A 25,382-nucleotide genomic window follows, 5' to 3' on the forward strand; every position below is an offset into this window, starting at 1 on the left:
AATACATTCTTTATAATTGTTCAATTCCAGTAATAACTTATATTGTTTGAATAAATATATTTTAACTTTTTAATTTTATTTCATTTTTGAAAAAAATAATAAAAACTAATATATATATATATATATATATATATATATATATATATATATATATATATATATATATAAGCAAGAATAAAAAACAAAGGAACATAACTATTTTTAAACTACATAAAAGAAATGTTCATTGAAGTGTTTCCAGTGGAGATCAGAAGTCAAATTTAAAAGAACAACTTTGGGCCATTTTCACACAAAGCATAATCGACAAGAAGTTGAAATTTTTGTAGTCCTTGCACAGAGTAATGTTTATTTTTTTTCAAAACTGAATAGTGCAGAATTACATTTATGTTCCATGATCTTCTGTGCGGGGATGCTGGGCAAATATATTGTTAGCAGCTATTTTGCCAACTAAACACTTTCAGCAAAGAAAAAAATTGCCTTGTTCCTTTACTTTGTGTACTCATTGTTCTGCTCCTTCACTTCCTGGACTCAATGCCTTGTTATCTTGCCTCATTGGACTTCTTTCCTTGAAGCCATTGTACTAACAATGTTTTGCTGGACTACTTGCAGCCAGAGATAGCTGGAGATGTGTGTGAGAGAGCGTTTTGCTCTAGGACTTGCTGTAAATGTTGGAGCTTTTGGGGGGAAATTGGAGCAAGAAAGGGGAGTTTGAACTATCAGCTGACTGTGTTGCCACTGTGCCTTGCCCTGGGAGATCGCAATAAGATACAAAATACAAAAATAAATAGGAAAGCAGTGAGGGAGAAAAGTGAGGCAGGGTTAGGAAAAAGAAAAAGAAGTGTTGATTCCAACTCTCTCTGCTGCAATAAAATAAGGCATTAACATCATACCCCAACTTTTTTCATAATAATATAAACCAGCCGTTTCTTTAAGAATCTATCAATCTAATAGGTAAAACAAAAAATCAAAGTTTCATTATTTTCCACTTAAAGCAGTCATACAGATTATAGCAAGTAAGCTAGACAAATTCATACTCTACCAAGTTTTATTAATATATAATAATAGATATAATATTGATAGTTAATGAGAGAAGCATAGCTATATTAGCAAAAGCAACCAAGGAACATCCATTGCTAGGGGTAGTTAGGTTTAGGGCATCAATGAAACTAGATTTTACTTCTGGAGCATGTCTCAAAATCCAATTGGTGTGGCTGCTAACCCGAATGTAAACACCAGGGCGTTTGGGGGCACCACAGACATCTCCCCAGCTTACTATACCAGCCAAAACCCAATCTCCATTCCATGGACAAAGCAATGGTCCCCCTGAGTCTGCCTGTAAAATAAAGGAATAAAACATTACTTTCTAAGAATATAACATGAATCTTCTACTTTCAGAAAAAGTACTTGCCTATGATTGATAGGTGACTCTTATTTCAACCTTAGATACATGATTATATCATATTACCCAAAGACTTTAACGAAGACATTTTGGGTGGGGATAAAATGCTCTGTATTCCAAGAAAGGAAAATGATAAGAGGGCTCGGAAGGAATAGCTCACTGATTTCCACTCATAGCTCACAAGCATGGGGCAATTGCCTCTCTTCACCCAATGATAAACTGACCTTGTTCAATCAGTATATTTGTAACAAAAGCAAATATTAAAAACCCAAATTTCAGTTTCCTCTTGAAAAAACACATTTGGGACAACCGTGAAAAGCACCTTAGACAAATATCAAAAAGAGAGTAAATCTTACTCAGGAAAATAGATGTATTCAAACAAAATACCTCTTATAATTATAATTAATAACAAATTCACTTTGCAGATATCTTTGCAATAAATGGCAAAAGCTTGTATTATAAGGCATATTAAAATATATGAGAAGCACAGAAGCCATTTTACGCTTATTTTGTTGTTCAATACATATTATGAACTGGTGCTACATTGCAGAATATTTAATGCTGTTTAACTAGCCCCATGAAAATTCAATATCTAAATTCAAGAATTTAGGAATAATTTAATAATGTAGCAATTCCCCAATATTTAATAATTTAGTAGTGAACTTTCCTTAATATTAACTTTGGAGGTCATGATTAGACCAAATAAATATTCAGGGGCCAATCTCATTCAAGTAGAATGATGTTCCAAAGGACAAGTGCCATGGCAGAAATTATTTCTAGAACTCATCAAATGAAGTTCCTCTGTACATATTAGAAGGGTAGGGAGCAAAGGTGGTTTCCTCCCAGTACGGACCAGTTCTTTAGAACTGGTAGCGGGAATTTTTCCCTGCTTGCTGAAACAGGTGCTGCTCATGCTCACAAATCAGCTCTCTTGGTGGCCCCATATGCACCACCATCTTTTTTCCCCACTTCTGCATGAGGTTCCACTTGTCATCTTCAGGCTGGTGCTTTCGGCTTTGGGCTCTGGTAAACAAAATGTGATCTGAGCTGCCGTCCCTCAACAAATACTGGTGGGTGGGTGTGGAGTGCTGGTTCAGCTGCTACAAGCTGTGTTGAAACTTCCTGGTTAGTTGGTGGGGTAACACCTTGAGTAATTGATGCAATTGATGTATACAAATTAGTTGATGTTTGCAGATTAGGGGTGACATCCTGAGTAGTTGTGGCAGTTGGAGCCTGCAGATTAATCAGTTGTTTTGTAATGTATTGACTGTAGTGTAACATCCTGAATTTTGGTTTGGCTCTGAGTTTGTGGTCTGGTCATATGTTTATGGTGTGTATAGTTTGCTTTGTACGCGTGTCGGAGGGGGCTGCAGCACTTGGAAGTTCTGCTGTGGTTTGGCTTTTTGGTGGTGGTTGTATTTTGTCTGTAAACTCCAACTGTAGGCCACAATTACTCAGGATGTCACCCCTAATCTGCAAACATCAACTAATCTGCATACATCAAATTCATCAATTACTCAAGGTGTGTGTGTTTGTGTGTGTGTGTGTATCTTTGTTGACTCATGGTTAACATGATGGACTTGTCAGCTGGAAAGCTCAGTTTGAGAATCAAGCTGCACATTGTAGAGTATGTTTCTGTCCTTATTCCAGCTCCTGTCAACCTAGCAATTTGAAAGCATTCAAATGCAAATAGCACATTGGTGGGAACATAACAGTGCTCCATAACATCATGACCTTTGGACAGTACTGGCTCAATGGTCTTGAAATAGAGATGAGCACCACCACAACCCTGCCTCTTGATAGTTGGCAATGACTAGCAGAGTAAAATCCGTGGGGACTCATTTCCCTTTCTCCCTATATGTATAGCTAGGAGAAAAACTGCAATATGCTAAGAATGAATAAAAAAGAATGTTAGGTTCTGTAATGGTTACATTACTAGGCTTACAAACCAAAAGAATGTGAATTCTAGCTCAACCTAGTTGAGTAATCTTGGTCAAGTCTCTCATCCCTAAAAAGAAGGCAAGAGAAAGCCATTCCCACAAAATTTTGCCAAGAAAAGGAACTTTGCCAGGTAATCAATAGAAGTCAACAATGACTCAAAGGCACATGCACAGAAATGATTGTTACCTGGCAAGCATCCTTCCCTCCTTCCATGTAGCCTGCACATATCATATCATCTTTTATTGCAGCTGCCATCCCAGGCTCTTTGAAGTCACTGTAAAAAACCTCACAGGTAGCTCTATCAATAAGGGGAAGAAGCACTTCCTGCAAAAGCTCAGGTTCAGGAAGTGGGACTGAGAAAAAGAGAAAAGAAATGTATTTCTTCAGAATCCATCAAAGAAGAAAGCAAAACATCTGTTTAAAAGAATGAATTTCAGCAAAGTGAACAGTTTGTCAAGGTATTTATTGCTACTGAAATCTAAACAAATGTAAACAATTATTCATCAAATGTTATCCTTGCTCTTATTTAAGCAATTATTTAAATTGCACAAATTCTAAACAATGATTAAAGGTGAATAAGCCTTTTTTCTGTCCAGGTTGGTAAAAAAATCTTTGATAACTTAATTCTATTTTTATTCATTGTTTTTTTACAGAAAAACTATTCTTTTATGTTAGTCTTCACAAACCCATCTCAAAATGTCACTTCATTCCAATACAGCCAATTAGTAGAAGTTGGGGGCATCATAAGGTTCTAATTTTATGAGTATGTGTATTAACTTGCTTAACTTGTTTCTGGCTTTATTTAAGATATAAGCAATTAAAACCAAAAAACTCTACAAAAAAACCGTTGGATAAAATAGATTCACATCTATGATAATACAGTATAATTTGTTTAATGACGTCATTGCACAACCATCATAAAAATGGTTGTAGAATCAAGGCTGGCCATGTGGTACTTTGACTTACAACCACAATAACTTAAAACTAAACTTCTGATCCCAATTTCAAGGACTACCTATATTTCCACTAATTATTTGGAACATACTTACCTATGAGTAGCTATAAACACTAAAAGAGATGGAACTTCGTATAGATATACAGTAGTACCTCTACTTAAGAAAGCCTCTACTTAATAACTTTTCTAGATAAGAATCGGGTATTAAAGATTTTTTGCCTCTTCTTAAGAACCATTTTCTACTTAAGAACCAGAGCCTGGAAAAATTTCCCAGGAAATTTGAGAGCGGCACGAAGACCCGGCCAATTTCCTGCCATTCCCCGTTTAATCCCGGCCATCTCGGGCTTTTCTGGGCTGCCAGAGGAACCTTTCAGTGGTGGAAACAGCCTTGCACTGGGTGTATGCGAGGGGCGTGCTCATCTTTTTTTGTTTTAAAGCCTTAAAGTTTTGGATTTTTTTGATTCCCATCACCTCACCTTCTTCCTTTGACAGCAACTGTGCTCCTCCTCTTCTTCTTCCTCCTCCTCCCACCCAAATTTCGAGCTTTTATTTCTTTCCTAATAGGTTTGCACACATTATTTGCTTTTACATTGATTCCTAGGGAAAAATTGCTTCTACTTAAGAACTTTTCTACTTAAGAATCTAGTCATGGAATGAATTAAGTTCTTAAGTAGAGGTATCACTTCATATAATAGCTAAATAGTTAGCTAGCTAGCTAGATTAGATAGATAGATAGATAGATAGATAGATAGATAGATAGATAGGTAGGTAGGTAGGTAGGTAGGTAGGCAGGCAGGCAGGCAGGCAGGCAGGCAGGCAGATAGATAGAGATTAGATAGATGGGTAGGTGGATAGAGGAGTAGAGGAAAAAGAGAGAGAGAAGGACAAAATATATAGACTTAGGTATATAGAAGATATATAGCTAAATTAGATAGATACCATGTTTTTAGGAGTATAAGATGCACCCTTTTCCTCCCTAAAAGTGGCTGAAAATTTGAGTGTGTCTTATACTCTGAATGTAGGGGTTTTTTGAAGCTTTTTTCAGCTCTAACTGGGTGCTAACAATCTTCCTAGCTCTTACCTTGCAGGCACTTTCATTGTTACTCTCTGCGAAAAATATTTTCCACGCCATAAGTCTTTTCAGGCTTTTTTTCATTTTTCTACTTGCTCTATGTTTCTTTCCAGCCTTAACCAGGTGCTAACAGTATTTCCAGCTCTCACCAGCTTGCAAGCTCTTTCAATGTTACTCTCTGCAAAGAATGTTTTCCAAGCTCTAAGTCTGCAAAGACTTTTTTTCATTACTCTACTTGCTCCAAATATTTCTTTCCAGTCCTAACCAGGTTCTTACAATGTTCCCAGCTCTTACTGGCTTGCAAGTACTTTCATTGTTACTCTCTCCAAATAAGGGTTTTTAAGCCCTAACCAGGGGATAAAATACTATGCTGAAGCTGACCAGACTAAGGATGCTAGCCAGATGAATATCTGGTAGGCAGATTTTTCCCCTTTTATTTTCCTCCCCAAAAACTAAGGTGCGTCTTATACTCCGGTGCATTTATTTATTTATTTAATTGGATTTGAATGCCGCCCCTCTCCGAGGACTCGGGACAGCCAACAGCAAGTACAAAAACAGAACAATAATATGAATCCAATTAATAATACATTAAAACACCCATTAAATTCAATTAAAAGAAAACCTATCAAACCAATCATTCTCAATCATACTAAAAACATTCATTGGTCAGGAGGAAGATCTAAAAGCCCCAAGCCTGGCAGCAAAGATGAGTTTTTAAACTCTTTTGAAAGGTGAGGAGGGCTGGGGCAGTGCGAATCTCCGGGGGAGCTGATTCCAGAGGGCCGGGGCTTCCACAGAGAAGGCTCTTCCCTTAGGTTCTGCCTAGAGGGATAGGTAGACAGACAGAAGGACAGACAGATGGACAGACAGATAGATATTAGATAGTTGGGCAGATGGATAGAGGAATAGAAGGAAAGAGAGGGCGGGATAAAATATATAGACATATAGATATACAGTGATACCTTGTCTTACAAACTTAATTGGTTCCGGGACGAGGTTCTTAAGGTGAAAAGTTTGTAAGATGAAACAATGTTTTCCATAGGAATGAATGGAAAGGTGATTAATGCGTGCAAGCCCAAAATTCACTCCTTTTGCCAGCCGAACCGCCCGTTTTTGCTCTGCTGGGATTCCCCTGAGGTTCCCCTCCATGGGAAACCCCACCTCCGGACTTCCGTTGCCAGCGAAGCACCTGTTTTTGCGCTGCTGGGATTCCCCTGCAGCATCACAAAAATATGGAAGTCCAGAGGTAGGGTTTCCCATGGAGGGGAGCTTCAGGGGATTCCCAGCAGCACAAAAGCGGGTGCTTCGCTGGCAACGGAAGTCTCAATGGCGGCGGTGGGTTTGTAAGGTGAAAATAGTTTGTAAGAAGAGGCAAAAAAATCTCAATGGCGGCGGTGGGTTTGTAAGGTGAAAATAGTTTGTAAGAAGAGGCAAAAAAATCTTAAACCCTGGGTTTGTATCTCGAAAAGTTTGTATGACGAGGCGTTTGTAAGATGAGGTATCATTGTATAGACTTGCAGTATATTACACACAGAGGTGGACTGCTGCCATTTCTCCTGAACCAGTTGTTCTAATTCTGCATGACCTCAATATTAGCCCGGAAATGGCCTGAAAAGTGGCCTAAAATGGGCCAAACAATGCAAGAGGAAGAGACATGTCCATGGTCGCCTCATGCCAGAAGCAGCAACCTCGCACTCTTCCCCTCTCTGCCAGCCCCCTTCTTTGCACAGGATTGCCAAGCAACAGAGACAGAGAGGGAGAAGGGGGCAGCATTTCGGTGTACTTCCATTTCTGTGTGGCACTCTTCCATCAATGCTAGTGGTATCCGCTGTCCCCTTCCCTCTCTCAGTCTCCACTGCTGGGTGATCCCGCGTGAAGAAGTGGGCTAGCAGAGAGGAAAGAGTGTGAGGTTTTCTTCTTCTGGGATGAGGGGATCTGGGAAGCATCTGTGTCAGTAGTGGGTCCTAAAACCAGTTGCTACTGGTTTGTGCGTGCACTTGTGCATGTGTGCAATGCTTCTACACATGCATAGATGTATCCCGAGTGGGTTGGCAGAGCCTCCCACTGCTGCCGCTACCAGTTTGAAGAACTAGGCTGAACTAAGAGCAACCCACCCCTGGTCTGGGTCTTTCTTACCCAGCTTCTCTTCTTCTCACAACCAGCTTTTTTGGTCTAGCTTGATGTAGTCTCTCTCCCTCTCTCTCTCTCTCTCTCTCACACACACACACACAAACACACACACAAACAGGCTGGATCTTTCTTTCCTCTTACCCACTCTCACCAGAGTCTCCTGGATTCCCCCCTAACACTATTGTCCAATAAAGGTACCACCCACAGAAGTGATGTAGAGTTGGCCACATCCACTCAATCACATGACTCCACCAGCACCCCCTTCCCCAGTCACTCATTAGGGCAGAGAACCAGTCCTAAAAAGTTTGGGTCCCACCATTGATTCACGCATAATGTAGAAATATATCCGATAGCCTCACCTTGTGGTCCAATGTTCCCCCAGCCTGCAACCCAACAACCCAATCTGGGAGGGAAGACAATGGAAGTTCCTGGTAAACAGGCAGGCTGGATACGCTGGGTGAAATTCACAGGGCTTTCGAGTTCTATTAGTGCAATATCATTGCCTTCTATGAGCTTAGTGTAGTTGGAGTGAATGATAATTTGCTTCACTTTTACTAGTACCGACTCTGGTCCAGGATTGGAGAGATTGTAGGATCCCAAAAGAATGGCAAATAGAGGAGGATCTGAGAGACTGTAGACAGAGAAATTGGCTAATAAAACATAAACAGGAATATGGGAATGAAAACGGATATACTGTTTAAAATTCAGCCACAAAGAGGAAATTGAAATTAGGTAGTTAAGAGAAAATTGAAGAAATTTTTAAAATTATGGTTGGGAAACAGGAAAAAAAAATCTTGTGAGGAGATTGGATTTTATTACCTCCCCCCACCCCACATACCCACAAATCATAGAATCTACTGGACAAATGGTAACTGAAAACTCACTTCCTTAGGAATGGGAGAACATGAGTTAAGACTGGCCAACAATAGCTATAGTTTGAATGTATGCTTTCTCTGTGAAAAAATGATATAAACTTATCACCAGAGTGCCAGATCTCTTGGTAAAGGGAATGAAGTTTTATAAATTAGTTTCAGAAGTCTGAGAATCAGCCTTGTGAGGTTTTGTATGAAAGGAGTGGAGTTTGGAAACTGATCTCACCTGGTAAAGCAATGTGCTGCTGTTAGAACCCAGCGTGAGGCAATGAGGGTTCCCCCACAGAGATGTGACTCAAAAATCTGTACGCTGGCCTGCCATGGCCATGAACCCACCGCAGCCTCTGAACCTCCTACTATTCGGGAAGAGGGGATAAATCGGCCACAAGCTGTGGGGAGAGCAACATAGGAAGATTAGTGTCTGGGTCCTGAGTTCCCTGCAGCTGAAATCCATGGAAATTTTTATTCACCTTGAGATGGCTGGGCCTCTGTAATGCCTGTGAAGACAAGAAGAGAAATATCAAAAGAAATTGAATGGATTGAACAGGATACCCAAAGATAAAACAGAAGAGGGCATATAAATAATCTAGAAATTATATACTACATTAGGATCACTTTTAGATCAACAATGTCTATCATGGCATGAAAGATATATTTTTTGAATTATTTATTCATCTATATAAATAGAAATGTAACTCTCCTTTTTACATGACCTCAAATCTCAGAAAGCTTTTTACCTATTGCTTTGAAGTTTTGACACAACGTGGCATTTGATTACAGGCCTTTTTATATACCAAAATTATATGAATGTCATACCTGTGACAGGTAAAAACTGGTGAAAAACATAGGAGGTGCATTTTGAATGGCTGATGAAAAAGATAGGAGACACTGGTGATAATTTTCTCTCTTTCGAACTATAAAGGAAAGCTTCTGTGGCAGGATAGAAAAATAATTTTGCTCCATTTTTAATAAAGCCCAAACAATTATTCCTTCCTTCCCTTATGTTGTGGTAATTTGGATGTAATCTATCCAGGACAAACTCGAGCTTCCTACCCATTAGGAGCTCGGCTGGGTTTTTGCCAGTGGTTGTGCTAGGTGTTATACCGGTATGTTGTGTTCTTAAAAGTTTGTCTATTTGGGCTTGCAAGTCTCCTGGACCTAATCATCCCAAGGCTTCTTTAGTGACTCTTATTGTGCATTCTGCTAACCCATTGCTGCTCAGCTTGAAAGGAGCTATTAAGGTGTGTTTTATTCCTTGACTTGCTAAAAATTCTTAGAATGCTGTGGACATTAGCTGAGGCCCACTATCAGACACTATTACATCAAGCAGCCCATGTGTGGCAAATAATTTTCTTAATACCATAACTGCTTCTATGATTGCTGTGGGCATTAACACTACTTCCAGCCATTTAGAGTATGACTATTAAAAATATTTGCTTGTGAAATGGCCCCACAAAATCTGTATGCATGACCAAGAGCCCTGGGTTGTTCCCATTCATACACAGGGGACTTTGAGTGCAATGCCCTAGATTCCTGGCATAGAATACACCCCACAATTCAATCCTCTATGTGTTTATCCATTTTGAGCCACCACACATAGCTCTGTGCCAGTGCCTTCATCCTGACCACCCCTGGGTGCCCCTCATGTAAATCCCTTAGAATATCCTCTCATAATGACAGAGTAGCGAGGACCCAATTACACCAAAATAAACAGCCCCTTTTCGCTGCTAGCTCATGTTTTCATTTTGCAAAAGGTTGGAGGTCAGACTTTACATAGCCATTTAAAAATTAGGAAGTTTTAAATTTAGCTGCTCTTATCTAAAAATATAAATAAAATAAAAATGGAATGTTGTGTGCTTTTGCAATTTTGGTTAGGTAAGTGTTCGACTAGATGACATCCAAGGTCCCTTTTTCCAACTCTGTAAATCTGTTAAAATTATTAAATGTGTTAAATCTGTTGCTAGTGCCATTTTGTGTACTTTTGCATTGTGTATCAGTCAGTACAGATGCCTTTGCATGGTGTGCAAGCTACTTGTCTTTTGTGTGTAAAGTGTAAAGCTTTTTCCCCCAGATTTTTGTGACATCGACTTAGCCATTTGACCAAGCCACACACATCTAGTCACATAACCACAAAGCAAGCCCAATGAGTCACTTTACCACCAAGCCACACCCATCTGAAGTCATGCCTACCAGACCTCAAGCCATGTCCACAAAATAAGTCACGTCCACAGAACCAGTAGGGAAAATGTTCACATTTCACCCCTGACTTGATCCATATCTGAATATAATCCAAGATTCAAAGCCATATTCTCTATTTAAGTGAAGAAACTTTGCAGTGGAATGATACATTAGTTTTAGCAATAGATGCCAGTCTATATCTGGTGAGGTTTGGAGCGCCCAATTAGTACCATGTGAGAACACCACAATTTGAAGTATCATTTCAAGAGAAATTCTTGATAACAACAAAGAACCAGTGTCTTTGTATACTTTTGCTACTGTCTAATGATTTTCCACATTTTCGCAGCCAAAATATGGTACACCCTATTATGAAAATCAGTGTCAGATCTTGGATGTATGGGACTTAAATCCATCAACAGATAGACAGAAGATGTGAATTTTCTCTTTCATGAAGATGTGAATTTAACAATTAAGCCTTTCCATCTTTAAACTTTTCTACATTAATGTAAGTTTTCTACTCTCTTAGTTATATGCTGTATTATCATTCATACCATACAGATTCTAATTATTACAAATATAATAAATCATTGCATTCAATAGAAAAGGCATTTTTGAAATGACAATAAGCAAATGAAAACCATCTTTCGAATTATGCATTCTAATATTAGATAGCTGATATATAATTTTTGTCTCTACTTCCTATAGTTCTGAGCCATGTGGCTTGGAGTCCAGAAATGCATTGGGTTGCCTTCTCCTGTTTTTTAATATTTATCTAAGATTTATTTAGATTAATCTGGAAAAAACTTGGTCCTAAAAATAAATATAACTGAGTTGTATATCTCAATCCATGGTGAGTTAAACGACGGCATGACCTTTCTCTTGCAGTGCCTGGAGGACTGTTAGGAACTGGATGGGGATCAACAGGTTGAAACTGAACCCTGGTGAGTCCGAGTGGCTCTAGGTTGGTGGTTATTTGGTACATGGAGAATTACCATCTTGGATGATGTGGCACTGACCCAAACAAATCCTGTGCATAATCTGGGGTTTTTCCTGGACTCAAAGAGCGGGTGGTAGTTATGGCGAGAAAGGCAAATGCACCAGTTATGCCCTTTCCTACCCACAGTCACTCATGCCTTAATCACCTCCTGTCTTGACTATTGCAGCATTCTCTAAATGAGGCTACACACGAAAAGTATCTGGAAACCTCAATGGGTGCAACTGGTGCATGGTTTTGTGTAGACCTTGATGCATACAGGTATTATCTTCTGTAGGAGTTGCTTGGTTGCCGATTCATTTCCAGATTCAATTCAAAGCCTTTGATGGCTTGGGATCAGCCCTCTGATGGACCATCTTTTGCCAGTCACATCGACCTAGCTCACTAGACTGGAGAATATGTGTTGTCACCTGCTAAAGCAGGTTTATTTTTTTATTTTTTTATTATTTTTATTTCTTTTATATTGTAATTTTATGTCCTGTAAACCGCCTTGCCATGTGAAAGTAGGCAGCAATATAAATTTCCTAAATAAATCAATAATAAATACATTTTAAAAAGAAAGAAAGAAGGCATCTGTAGTGTAAACCTCGGGAAATATTACAACAGCAAAAGTATGAATCAAGAATAATCACAGCTGAATGAATCCTTCCAATCCAAACATTGGAAAAGCTATATTTATTTATTTATTTATTTATTTATTAGATTAGATTTGTATGCCGCCCCTCTCCTCTAAAATTTCCAATAAAACAAAACAAACCCTTTCTCAGAATACAAATAATAAACTCAAAATATTTTTTAGTAAACAAAGAGAACATTAATTTAAAAATCTGCTAACAATCCTGCATAAAGCCAATCTCAGCTAGATACACAAGAGTCGGAAAAATGCCCTGGAATCTATGAGTCAAAGTAATTATTATACTCTTATTATCCACATTTATAAAAGTAATGCATGTGTAATTGGAACACCCAACGAATCCTTTCCCTGAAATTCACCTCCTTAAAAATAAAGGATTACTTTAAAATAAATTGTTTCAATTAAAATAGGAAAGAAATAAGTAATACATTTTCATACCATTCTACTATCAGATCTAGAGTCTTAGCCAATTGCATTAATTTAAAGTAGAGATCATTTCTAAAATCAAAGCAAGTAAAATAAAATTAGTAACCTTTCCTGGATTAAATAGGCTGGCCTCTCATCACCTATTGATGTTTTTGTTTAATTTTTAAAAATAAAAAAATGGGTGCCTAGTAAATGAGAGGAAGAATGAACATTATGTACCCACTTGTTTTGAAAAAAAGTGCCTTAAACAAAAAAATATTATCTTACCCATCAGAAGAGAGAGGAGGGCTAAACTTTCAATCCCAAGAAATCTCATCATCTTTATTTATAAATATATTTTGATTTAAGTCAAGTAATAAAAGAAGAAAAATGTTAACAGGTAGATGAAGCATAAAAGAATATAAATAACTGTCACTGTACTCTGACCTCCTTTTATAAACTTTATACTGCTTATATAACTCCTCCTAGCATCTTAAAGGAAACAGTTTTTGTTTAATTAATGTACTAATATATCAAGATTTTCCCAAGGAGCCTGAGAGTTAAAACTTGACTCCTTCCCAAGGTAGGGGTGGAGTCTTTTTAATTGTAGTCAAAGAAAAGGATAGGACTATAAGAGTCCAAAGAGATCAAAGTCCAGTCAAGTATTTACAAAAGACTTAGAAGGAATACATGAAGGAAACAAATGATATTATATGACTGATCATTCCAAAGTGGCCATCTTTCCAAATAATACTGTATTTGAACATAGTGTGTGCATTTAAGGTGTTTTTTTTTTACAGATTTCTAGGATTGCTCAGGTCCTACTGACCCCACTGATTGGAACTTCTGGATATAGTCTAATGATTGAGGAGGATACCACATATGTAAAAGATCACAGGTCTGTTCTTGAAAAAAGCAAACTTAGAATATCATATTTGAAAAGAAGTCACCAGCAATGGACCCACTGTAGGCCCGGTGGCTTGGTTCTGCTTCAGTAAAAAAATTTGTGCCACAGAAACTATGAAGTTCTTTTTATCTGTCTAAGAAGATAACATGAAGCATACACCAAAATAGCTATGCAGCCTATACATCTTGTATTTTTTTCAAATATCAGTCAAGTATTGCTCAAGTCAGATTCAGCTTCTGAAGACTTCATGGTCACATTTGTTTATTTTATTGTTATTCACTTTTATTCCAACTTTATTATTGTTATAAATAACTAAAGGTGGTGAACGAACCCAATACTTCTTCTTCCACCATGCAGGCTGCATAGCCACAGTATGCAAATAGTTTTCTTTGTGTTTTACTATGGAAAAATATCCACTGGAAGATCTGTTCCTAGCTAAATCCAAATGAGCAGCCACAATGATAAAGCTGATGTTCCTCCAAGGGCATGGGGTGAGGTATTATCAATATGCCGATGATACCCAGTTATACATCTCCACCCCATGTCCAGTCAATGAAGCAGTGGAAGTGATGTGCCGGTGCCTGGAGGCTGTTGGGGCCTGGATGGGTGTCAACAAACTCAAACTCAACCCAGACAAGACGGAGTGGCTGTGGGTCTTGCCTCCCAAGGACAATTCTATCTGTCCATCCATTACCCTGGGGGGGAACTATTGACCCTCTCAGAGAGGGTTCGCAACTTGGGCGTCCTCCTCGATCCACAGCTGACATTGGAACATCATCTTTCGGTTGTGGCGAGGAGGGCGTTTGCCCAGGTTCACCTGGTGCACCAGTTGCGGCCCTATTTGGACAGGGAGTCATTGGTCACAGTCACTCATGCCCTCATCACCTCGAGGTTCAATTACTGCAATGTTCTCTACGTGGGGCTACCTTTGAAAAGTGTTTGGAAACTTCAGATCGTGCAGAATGCATCCGCGAGAGCCATCATGGGGCTTCCAAGATTCACCCACGTTTCTTCAACACTCCGTGGCTTGCATTGGCTGCCAATCAGTTTCCGGTCACAATTCAAAGTGTTGGTCATGACCTTTAAAGCCTCACATGGCATTGGACCAGATTACCTCCAGAACCGCCTGCTACCGCACGAATCCCAGCAACCGATAAGGTCCCACAGAGTTGGCCTTCTCCGGGTCCCGTCGACTAAACAATGTCGTTTGGCGGGCCCCAGGGGAAGAGCCTTCTCTGTGGTGGCCCCAGCCTTCTGGAACCAACTCCCCCCGGAGATTAGAACTGCCCCCACCCTCCCTGTCTTTCGTAAACTACTCAAGACTCATTTATACCGCCAGGCATGGGGGAGTTGAGATAGCCCTTCCCCCTAGGCCATTACAAGTTATGCATGGTATGTTTGTGTGTATGTTTGGTTTTATAATAGGGTTTTTTAGTTGTTTTTTATTATTGGATTGTACATGTTGTGTTTATTATTGTTGTTAGCCGCCTCGAGTCTACGGAGAGGGGCGGCATACAAATCCAATATATTATTATTATTATTATTATTATTATTATTATTATTATTATTATTATTAAAACAAATACTTTTATAAAAAGATGCCTCTAGCTAGAAGGATTCAGAAAAACAACTATGAAATCATTATACAGATGAAACTTGAAAAATTAGAATATTGTGCAAACGTTCGATAATTTCAGTAAATATAACTTAAAAGGTGAAACTTAATATATGAGAGATACTCATAACATGCAAGGCAAGATAGTTCAATCCATGATTTGTCATAATAGTGATGATTGTCAGATACAGCTCATGAAAACCCCAAATCCCCCATCTCAGAAAATTAGAATATTACATGAGATCAATTAAAAAAAGGATTGTACATAGAACAATATTGGACCTCTGAAAAGTATAAGCATTACTTTGTTTAGGCCCCCTTTGCAGCAATTACTGCCTCAATGCAGCATGGCATGGATGCTATCAACCTGTGGCACTGTGCTACCTGGTCTTCCATAACCTGTGGTGTTATGGAAGACCAGGATGCTTCAAAAGCGGCTTTCAGTTCTTCTGCATTGTTTTGTCTCATGTCTCTTATCATTCTCTTGGCAATGTCCCATAGATTTTCTATGGGGTTAAGGTCAGGCAAGTTTGCTGGGCAATCAAGGACAGTAATCCTATAGTCATTGAAGCAGGTTCTGGTGCTTTTGCCAGTGTGGGCAGGTAACAAGTCCTGCAGGAAAATTTAAATCACTATCCCCATAAAGGTTGTATGCAGATGGAAGCAAGGAGCGCTCCACAATCTCCTGGTAGACAGCTGTGTTAACTCTGATTTATTTATTGATTGATTGATTTTGTCCAATACACAATGAGGGTTTTAGTGGGTATACATAGTAAAATACATAATGAAGGTTATAGAGGATATGCTCTCACACAAAAAAAATACAGTTGGCCAGAAACGAATATTCTCTCTCTCTTTCTCTCTCTCTCTGTGTGTGCGTGTGTCCGTATGAGTGCGCCACGTGCGTGTGTATGTATTCCTGCATGCCTGTTTGCTCAGAAGGGAAGAAAATGGCTACACTGCACGCCAGAAAGAAAACTAGGCAAACTTCGCGGTGAAACAGAATTCCTCCACAGAAATGCGTCCACCTTTTTAGCACAGCCTGATTCCTCTCGTCCTCCCATAAAAGGCTATTAATATTCCTCTCACGCGGCATTTCTTCATCAACCGTGAGACTTTGGTGGACCAATCCGCGCCACTTTCTGTATCTCGATGCACTCTGCCTGCAACATGCTGCTTTTCACTTTCGCTTTTGACTCTTTTGCCACAATCTTTACAAAGCCTGGCTCGGTACAGGTAAGATAGCAAAGGGTGGGGTCGATTTCTTTTAAGGATTCCTCCCCACCCCGACCCTTCTGCTTGCCTGATCCGCCTTAAGCTGTGTTATAAGAAAAACGGGTCGCGCGTCGGTCACTGCGGTTTTTCCTGCTTGAAACTTAACCTGTTTCCTGTCTGTCATTTGGCGATATTTATGGCATTCAACTTTCCGAACTTTACTTCGACAAGGAGAGAACTCGAAGTGGTTGGGAGGGGGAGATGAAACGATGCTTCACTTTTCTGCTCGCTAGAGAGTATTTTGATTCTGCCAATGAAGGATCCGAGGAAAAAGCGGCAGTTGGCGAGAAGTGGGAGTGGGATAACTATCAATGGTTTTCAAATACAGTAGTTTCCTTTCCTGTTTCACGAAACAACAATAGCAATGAAAAAAAAAGTTCAGGGGGAAATCCAGTTGTCTTACTGGAATTACAGGATCTGGTGGTTTTAGCAATAAAAGGTGAAAGGGGAGAGAACCAAGATGATTATTTTATTTTATTTTCCTACAAGTTGCCCTCCAGAACAAAGATAAGGAGGATGATTAAAATAGAACAGGGAGTAAGGAGTGGCAGATAAATTACTTTACAGCTTCAAAGGAACAAAAGGTTGGGTCAAAGCTTGTTTTCAAATCCTGCACATTTCAGAATTATCAGGGTTCCCCAAACTTGGCAACTATAAGACATGTGGACTTCAACTTGCCTAATTCTCCAACCACCTGGCTGGAGAATTCTTCAAGTTGAAGTCTACTAGTCTTAAAGTTGCCACTTTTGAAGACCTCTGGAATTAGTAATAAAGGCTAGGCAAATCGGATTAGACCTACCGAAAATCAGTGGAATAAATTGCTATTCCCATTTATTGATTGTAATTTATTGATTGTCAACTTTTTCCTAAAGGAGCAGAGATTCCATGACATGACTGACATATAAATTTGATCAAATAAATAAATAGCAAGTATTTTTACGATATGGAGATTTTTACACCTCTTTTAGGGGATTCTTTTTCAACTTCCCAGTTTAATTTATGATTCCCTTATTTCCTGGTGGTATCTCATCCAAGTACTAAACAGGCAAACCTTTGTTTAGTTGTTTGAGATCATCCAAGGTAGTTAGATGCTTCACCTAGTTTAATCTACACTAAAGGTGTAGGTTTGTTAGCCTAGAAGTGTTACTAATTGTAAGTAAGTATCATTAATGGATTAGCAATCAGAATTGCCAGCAAGAACAAGCAGAAAAGTTTTCCTAATAGTAATTGTATTGTTCATATTCTGCTTTATCACAAAAGGACAACAAAATCTGCTATTCTTTCTTCTAATCTTTGTTATCTGGTGTATTCAACTACCTTTTTTTATAGCCCCAACTAATTTATAGTGATATATCATTTCACATCATATCACATCAACACAACACAACAAACATAACATAACAACACAACACACATAACATACATAACATAACATTAACATAGCATATAACATACAGTGATCCCTCGATTTGCGCGTTCTTGATTAGCGCGAAACGCTGCAACGCGGTTTTTCAAAAAATATTAATTAAAAAATAAGTCCGCGGTTTTTTTCCTACACCACGGTTTTTCCCGCCCGATGACGGGAAGGAAGGAAGGAGGGAGGGAGAGAAGGGAAGGAGGGAAGGAAGGAGGGAGGGAAGGAGAGAAGGGAAGGAGGGAAGGAGGGAGGGTTGCCATTGCCATTGCCGCCAACGCTGCCCTGTGGGTAGCGGCGAGGAGCCCGGAAAAATCACCATTGCATTGCCAGCCTCCGAACTTGCGTCGCTCCACCTTCTGCGCATGTGCGGCCATGGAACAAAGGGCGCGCATGCGCAGATGGTGCTTTTACTTCCGCATCCAGTATAACGCGGAAATCGATTAGCGCGGGAGGTCTTGGAACGTAACCCCCGCGCTAACCGAGGGATCACTGTATATAGAATTGTTAACTAACTGCTTTTGCCTCAACATTTAATAGTGTGCTGGTTTTTATGAGATTATTGAACTAAAGTAATAGTTTGTTGTCACATGCTTCAATAGAGACTTCAGAACGAAAATGTGAAGAGGAACATGTGAAAGAAATTATTTCCTTGCAGTTTTTCTTGCTTGGATGGCTTTTTTTACGTCCCCACCCTTCCTAATCACACTTAAATATAATGCAAATATATTTTTAAGGCACTTAAGGTTAAAGCAATCAGGAACAGAAACAGAAACTATGGGTATGGTTGAATACAGCCAGCCCTGAAATAGTGGATCGATGATGTCACAGAAATAGAAGATGAAATTTATTACAAAACTCTTTGTCTCTATCAGTAGGAAACAAGGGCAGATGTTCAGAAGAGTGGAAGAATCAATTTTCTTCCCTCCCTAATTTGCATGATACTGAAAGCTACAGTGTTCTAAAAACAAAAGGCAACATATTTTAACATTTGCTCTGTTAGCTTACTCAACTTGTTTTTGAGTTCACTTAAGTATTAGAAAGTTTACACTTAAGAAGCTACTTTATTATATAATAAAATATATAATATGTGGAGAACTTCCTTACAAAAATATTTTGTGCTATACAGACTGAATTTCTCACCTCAAATCCAACCATCAAGAACAAGAACTTTCCTTCTTTGTTATGAAGTAGATGAATAACAGGGATGAAAAATGGCAACTCACTTTAAGCTAATGATTAAACTATATAAATTGAGATAAGCTTTCTGTAGAAATAATATTCACAATGCTAAATCTCTCTTGCGGGTTTACTGTGTAATGACAAATTGATGAATTCCATCAGCTTTTCTTAGCTTGGTATACCCTGGATATTTTAGACTATAACCTCTATTATCTACAGCCCATTTTTGTTTTAATGAACTTGTAATCACTTGCATCAGGGTGGAGTTGAGCTTGCGTATTTACTGGCCAGATGCCCTTCCTGTTGCCTGTGTGGAGTTCGCAGCATACAGTTACTCACTGCACCTAGATAGATAAACATCTGCCACTACCTAGGATTAAATGCATAGCTTCCTGATCGGGAGGGGAGAGCTCCACTTTTAGGCCACCATCTGCTCTACCGATAGCCCATTTAACCCATTATAATCAGGGGTGAAATTCAAAATTTTTCCCTAGCGGTCTGTGGGCAGGGCTTGGTGGGCAGGATAGCGGAGGGATACTGCAAGGTCTCCATTCCCATCCCACTCTGGGGCCAGTTAGAGGTGATAATTTGCCAGTTCTCCAAACTACTCAGAATCTCCACTACCGGTTCTCCAAAACCTGTCAGAACCTGCTGAATTCCATCCCTTATTATAATACTCTCAATTTAAAATTAAGTCACTCACTCTCTCTCTCTCTCTCTCTCTCTCTCATTCCACACCACCTCACAGATTTATTGCTGTGGGGGAAAATAGAAGGAGGGAGATATGTTAGATATGTTTACTGTCTTGAGTTATCTATAAAAATAAAATAAAATAAGTAGAATAAACATAATAGGCTTTTTTCTAATTAAACAGGCTGACTAAAACTAGAAGTAGATCTTTTTTAACCTTCTTTCTCTGATTTTGACAATTTAAGCAGTTTGTACTCAGATAGAAGACCACAAGGAAACATCAAGTCTGAATGTTAGACTGGAAAATTGAACAACTACAGCAACAAATTACTAAAGGCAATGATTAATATTATTGTATTAAAATCTAAAATTTTAATACAAATTAAATTAAAATTTCCTTTTCATAGATGTAACAAAAATGCGCTCATTACATCACCAGAAATAAAATTTTCACCTTTATCAGTGAAAAAATATACACGACAATTTTAATGAGAATGTCCCTTTCCTTTTATTAATCTAGCTTCTAGTAGTAATCTTTACACATAATAAGAATTGTAAATTCTTTTCAGTGAGTTTATATTCCAAATATTCCCCGGATGGTGAGGGACAGATGTTTCAAATATTTTAAAAATCCTTAACAGGAAAATTTTAAGGTCTTGTATGCTGCCTTTATTCCTGTTGTTTATTTGTTTGTTTGTTTGTTTGTTTGTTTGTTTGTTTAATTGATTGATTGATTTGTATGCCCTTCTCCTTAGACTCAGGGCGGCTTACAATATGTTAACAATAGTACTTTTTAACAGAGCCAGCATATTAGCCCCACAATCTGGGTCCTCATTTTACCCACCTCAGAAGGATGGAAGGCTGAGTCAATCTTGAGCTGGTGATGAGATTTGAACTGCTGACCTGCAGATCTGTAGTCAGCTTCAGTTGCCTGCAGTACAGCACTCTGCCTGCTGCACCACCCCGGCTCATTATACCCCATAATAAAACCTTCTAGGATTTTCTATAAGGTTCCTTATATATTTATCCCATCTCACTGTTTAAAAACCTTTTTTTAAAAAAAGGTTGAAGCTGTTTTCTGTACATTGGCATTTCCCAATTTAGCTTGGATTACAGTGTTTTTTTTCTTTTTGTTCCCATTGCTTAATATTGCTTAATATTTTATCATGCATTGATTTGAAATCATTAAGAATACAAAAAATAGAACAACAAAAACCTTTGTTCTGAAATTTTTGAATTGTATTCTGTTGTTTGTGTATAATGATCAGACTAGGACCATTAATTTTTGCATTCTTTTTCGCAAGTAGTTCTTTTTATTTCTTCCATCCCAAACAAAGTCAAAACACTGGTCTTTCATTACCTATTTTCTTCTTTTCTTATTTCTTTATTTCTCAAATTCTGGATGAGATAAGAATAAGGAAAAGCCAATTTGGCCTAGTTGTTAAGGCGCCAAGCCAGAATGCAGGAGTCTGTGAGTTTAATTCCAATATTAGCCATGAAAGCCAGCTGAGTAACTTTGAGCCAGTCATTCTCTCTTAGTCTAGCACAGCCAGCAGGATTGCTGTTGTGAAGAAAATGTTTATTTATTTATTTTATTTATTTGTCAATCAAGTATAGGATAGTAGTTTATATAAACATAACATAGAAATTAATGATAAAAGAAGACAATAGGACAGTAGGACAGGGAGGGTAGGCACAAAGGGGAGAGGTCAACTGCAGACAATCTAAGGTTGAAGATTTTGGGGTTTGGGGAAGAAACAACAGAGTCAAGTAATGAATTCCAGCTGTTGATCACTCTATTGGTGAAGTCATAGGGGAGTTGGTTTTGGTTGAAGGTGAATTAAAGGTTGGGATGGGTGATGGTGGTTTGAATGTTATGGTTTAATGTTTAATGTTTAACAAGGCTTGTGTGCCACCCAACTCCAGTGGACTCTGGGCGGCTAACAACATATAGAAACCCTACTAATAATATTCATACATTCAATCATTCATGGTCCTAGGCCCACAGGAAAAGCCAGGTCTTAATGGCTTTCCAGAAGATCGGTAGAGTAGGGATCGTGTGAATCTCCTGGGCAGTTGGTTCCAAAGGGTCAGAACTGCCACATAGAAGACTCTTTCCCATGGCCCTGCCAACCAACATTGTTTGGAGATGGAACCTGGAGAAAGCCAACTCTGTGGGCTCTTATTGGTCATAGTGAAGTGTGAGGTAGTAGGCAGTCCAGTAAATAGAGTGGTCCTAAGCCATGTAGGGTTTTAAAGGTGATAACCAATATATTGAATTGCATCTGGAGACCGATTAATAACCAATGCAGCTTGCAGAGAGTTGGAGTTACACGGGTGTACTATGGTTCATAGCTGCATTTTGAACCAGTTGTAGTTTCTGAATGCTCTTCAATGGTACCCCCATGTAGAGCGTGTTGTAATAGTCAAGGCGTGAGGTGATGAGGCATAAGTGACTGTGTGAAGAGCCTCCCGGTGCACAAGGTGTACCTGTGCAAAAGTCCCCCTATCTATATTGAGCCACAGTTGATCTAACCTCAGCTGGGGATCTAGGAGGATATCCAAGTTGCAAACCCTTTCTGAGGGGGAGGGGTTTTTTTCTTCCCCTCCCCCAGTACCAAAGACAGACAGATGATGTACTCTTTGAGGGGCAAAACCCACAGCCACCCAGTCTTGTCGGGGTTAAGCTTGAGCCTGTTGACTCCCATCCAGACCCTTATGGCTTCCAGGCACTGGCACATCACATCCACTGCTTTTCTGAATTGACATTGGGTGGAAATGTACAGCTGAATATCTTCAGCATATTGTTGGTAACTCACTCCATGTCATCAGATTATCTCACTCTGGGGTTTCATGTAGATGTTGAAAAGGAGAGGAGAGGAAATAGGAGAAGGAATGTATGTTGGGTATGTTTATTGCCTTGATTTATTTGTAAGTAAGTAAGTAATTAAGTAAGTAAGTAAATAAGTAAATAAATAAATAAGCAAGCAAACAAATAAATAAGCAAGCAAACAATAAATAAATAAATAAATAAATAAATAAATAAATAAATAAATGTGCAGGCAGGCAGGCAGATAGGATAAGGAAAAAATTAGATTACCCTCTGCTTAGCAATGTGATCTTCTTTATTCTAGAAAGGAGAAGTTGGGAATCTCACAGAATTCGAGTCATCACAGAATGGGAAACAAAAATAGTGCTAAACTGTGAGTTGGTTCTTTATTTTCCAAAGAAAAATATTTGGGGAAATAATGCTGAAAGAATTAATGTAACGACTTCATCTAACTTCTGTGTTCTCATCACCTTCATCATGACCACCCCCACTTTGATTTATTATAATATGGGTAAAGAGTGTAATTTCCTAGCAACAAAGAATCATACATTTTTTTAAAAATGCCTCATTGGTTGAAATTCCAAGAAATTAAGATTCTGTGAGATGTTGTTTATTTATTGTCTGTCTGTCTGTCTACCCATCCATCCATCCATCCATCCATCTAATAGAAATTATGCTATTTCTCTGAATTTATTTATTCGTTTATTTATTTATTTAATTTTTAGCAAAAAACATTTCCAATCATTTCAGAATTCATTGCAACTCTTTTATTTTTCTGCTGATTATTACTGTATTTTTATTTATTCTTGTGATCAGTTTGGAATTTGCTGGAAATTAGTCTAAATGCTTTAAATAAAAGGTAAGCCCTTCCTAGAGTGTAGAAATGACAGCTTTAAGAACTCAAATCAGCTGAAAGAAAAATTAGAAACAGAAATCAGTGGTTTCCAAGTCCATCTATGTTAACCCTGATTATCAGATAAATATTTTATTCATTTACTTTTGATGAGTCAGTTTCTCAAGAAGAAATAAAGGAAAGGCAATCATTTCACCTAGATTGTTTTCACTTAAACCTATAAAAAATAATGTTGCAAAGGAATATGACAAATATAAAAATAAGCCAAAATATTATGTATTTTTAGTGTAATTGTTTTGGACTGAGGAATGCAGTCTTTTCACTTTCACTCTTTGGAGACAAACCGAGTTCACAGGCCAGGATAAAGGCAGCCCATTTTTTGTTTTGTGAGAATATTACTAATTGGTAATGGATTTTAGGAGAAAAGATTCTAATAGTAGAAGACTGAAATAAGGGATGGTGTTTTAGGGTCCAGATACAAAGCAGATGAACTCATTGATTTTCATTTAATATTTCCTTTTTCTCTTCTCTTAACATTCCCCTTTCTCTGGTTTTTAATCTTTCCTCCTCCTCTTTGCATACGGGGAGTTCTGATCTGGGAAAATAACATAATCAGATTTAATTTTATTTTATTTATTTGATTTATAAGCCACCCAGCTCCTTCCGAACTCTTAATTCCTATGCACTATCTATATACTTAGGCTGCATACAATGATATAGTTTGGCCTTCTCTTCATTTCAGTTATAATGCTAATCTTTTAAGATGGGGCTTCTGGATTTCTGAACAGCAGTTTGGCCCTACAATATCACATAAAACAAAACTAGAGCTATTGATGGAAGTCTTGACCTCTCACAGCTTGATTCAGTTCTTTTTCTTTGCCTCTTTCAGACCTACTTCATCAACAGTCCCTACATCAAAGCCTGTAGGAGGCATGATCCAGGACCTTCATGAAGACATCATATGTTCTATATGTTTGGAATCATTCAATAACCCTGTTTCTATAGATTGTGGCCATAATTTCTGTCAAGACTGTCTGTTAAGTCACTTAAATAATTCTCCACAGTCTGAGTACAATTGTCCTGAATGTCGCCATCTCTGCCACCCTGAACAAATGAAACCAGATACACGGCTGAAAAGTTTAGTAGAAAAAATTTCACAGTTTCCTCATCTCGAAGAGGCCAACAAGGTGAGATTGCATCTAGATCCCTGGTTCCCAACCTTGGAGACCATGCTCCACAGAGGGGCAATTTGATTTTTAAAGGGGGCAATTGGAGCCTTGTTTAAACCAAGTTAATGATCTTTTAGGCTTCCTCTGCATGTGTAGAGTTCACCTTTTGAATAGTAAGAATTGTATGTTATTTGGAGGGGGGGGGGACATCAGGATTTTAGAGATGCTTGGGTGTGGCATGGCCAAAAAAAGGTTGGGAACCACTGATCTACATGGAACTAGGAAGATTTTATTGCATTGCATGTCAGGTACAAAAAATCACAAGCCAGGATAGAGTTCAAAAACTCTACAAGTTTATTTCATGCTATCTAGACAGTGTCTAGATAGTAGACAATATCTACTAATGGTAATAACAAATTAGTTCCAGATAAGGGTCAATGGACTTTAAGAGGAGATCTAGATCTTTTCACCCTCCCTCAGCCCAATGTGGTCATGTCCTACATTGCCTGTAGTTAGATTGATATGTGATTGATAGATGTATGTATGTATGTATGTATGTATGTATGTATGTATGTATGTATGTATAGGTAGGTAGACAGACAGACAGACAGACAGACAGATAGACAGGCTATCTTTGAGTCCGTCTTCTATCACATGGCTCCCAGCGACTGGTAAGGATCCACAGAGTTGGTCTTCTCTGGATCCCATCAGCCAGTGAGGTATGCAGAACCAGTAGAAAAATTTTGGTCAGGTACGTAAACCAGTATATTTTTTTTCTTTTTTCCCCTTCTATGCTCTGGGTATGTTTTTTCTATCGCAGTAAATGAGTTTGAATGTATATAATTTTAGAAGAGCTGTGCATGTGTA

At 38.5% G+C, this 25,382-nt stretch overlaps 2 protein-coding genes across 5 annotated transcripts in view; one reads left to right on the plus strand and one right to left on the minus strand.

Moving 5' to 3' along the window:
- Positions 1-311: 311 nt before the first annotated feature.
- LOC139153680 (serine protease 27-like) lies at positions 312-13,024 on the minus strand. The gene is made up of 6 exons (XM_070727941.1): positions 12,869-13,024; positions 8,840-8,866; positions 8,596-8,758; positions 7,857-8,128; positions 3,527-3,693; positions 312-1,333 (listed from the first exon to the last, which is right to left on the minus strand). Exons 1-6 carry the CDS (start codon positions 12,918-12,920, stop codon positions 1,049-1,051), a joined length of 966 nt encoding a protein of 321 aa, XP_070584042.1. The 5' UTR covers positions 12,921-13,024; the 3' UTR covers positions 312-1,048.
- A 420-nt stretch (positions 13,025-13,444) lies between these two features.
- The window catches only part of LOC139153675 (RING finger protein 112-like), a 28,978-nt gene continuing 17,040 nt past the window's right edge, over positions 13,445-25,382 (plus strand). For 3 of the 4 annotated variants that reach the window (XM_070727929.1, XM_070727933.1, XM_070727931.1), the window contains exons 1-3: positions 16,161-16,338; positions 22,798-22,866; positions 24,236-24,533. In XM_070727929.1, coding sequence (XP_070584030.1) covers positions 22,841-22,866; positions 24,236-24,533 — 324 coding nt within the window. In that variant the 5' untranslated portion in view covers positions 16,161-16,338; positions 22,798-22,840. Of the gene's footprint in view, positions 13,479-16,160; positions 16,339-22,797; positions 22,867-24,235; positions 24,534-25,382 lie in introns of those variants that run through there. The other variant, XM_070727930.1, reaches the window with a different exon arrangement.

Source organism: Erythrolamprus reginae, chromosome Z (genome assembly GCF_031021105.1).
Source record: "Erythrolamprus reginae isolate rEryReg1 chromosome Z, rEryReg1.hap1, whole genome shotgun sequence".
NCBI lineage: Eukaryota > Metazoa > Chordata > Lepidosauria > Squamata > Dipsadidae > Erythrolamprus > Erythrolamprus reginae.

Bases quoted from the DNA above. Each gene is read 5' to 3' on its own strand.
- LOC139153680 (XM_070727941.1), bottom strand. From the start codon at position 12,920: ATGATGAGATTTCTTGGGATTGAAAGTTTAGCCCTCCTCTCTCTTCTG. The intron at 8,759-8,839 runs GTGAATAAAAAT...CTCTCCCCACAG, and splicing joins AGAGGCCCAGCCATCTCAAG to CTTGTGGCCGATTTATCCCC. The intron at 8,129-8,595 runs GTGAGATCAGTT...CTCTGTCTACAG, and splicing joins GCAGCACATTGCTTTACCAG to TCTCTCAGATCCTCCTCTAT.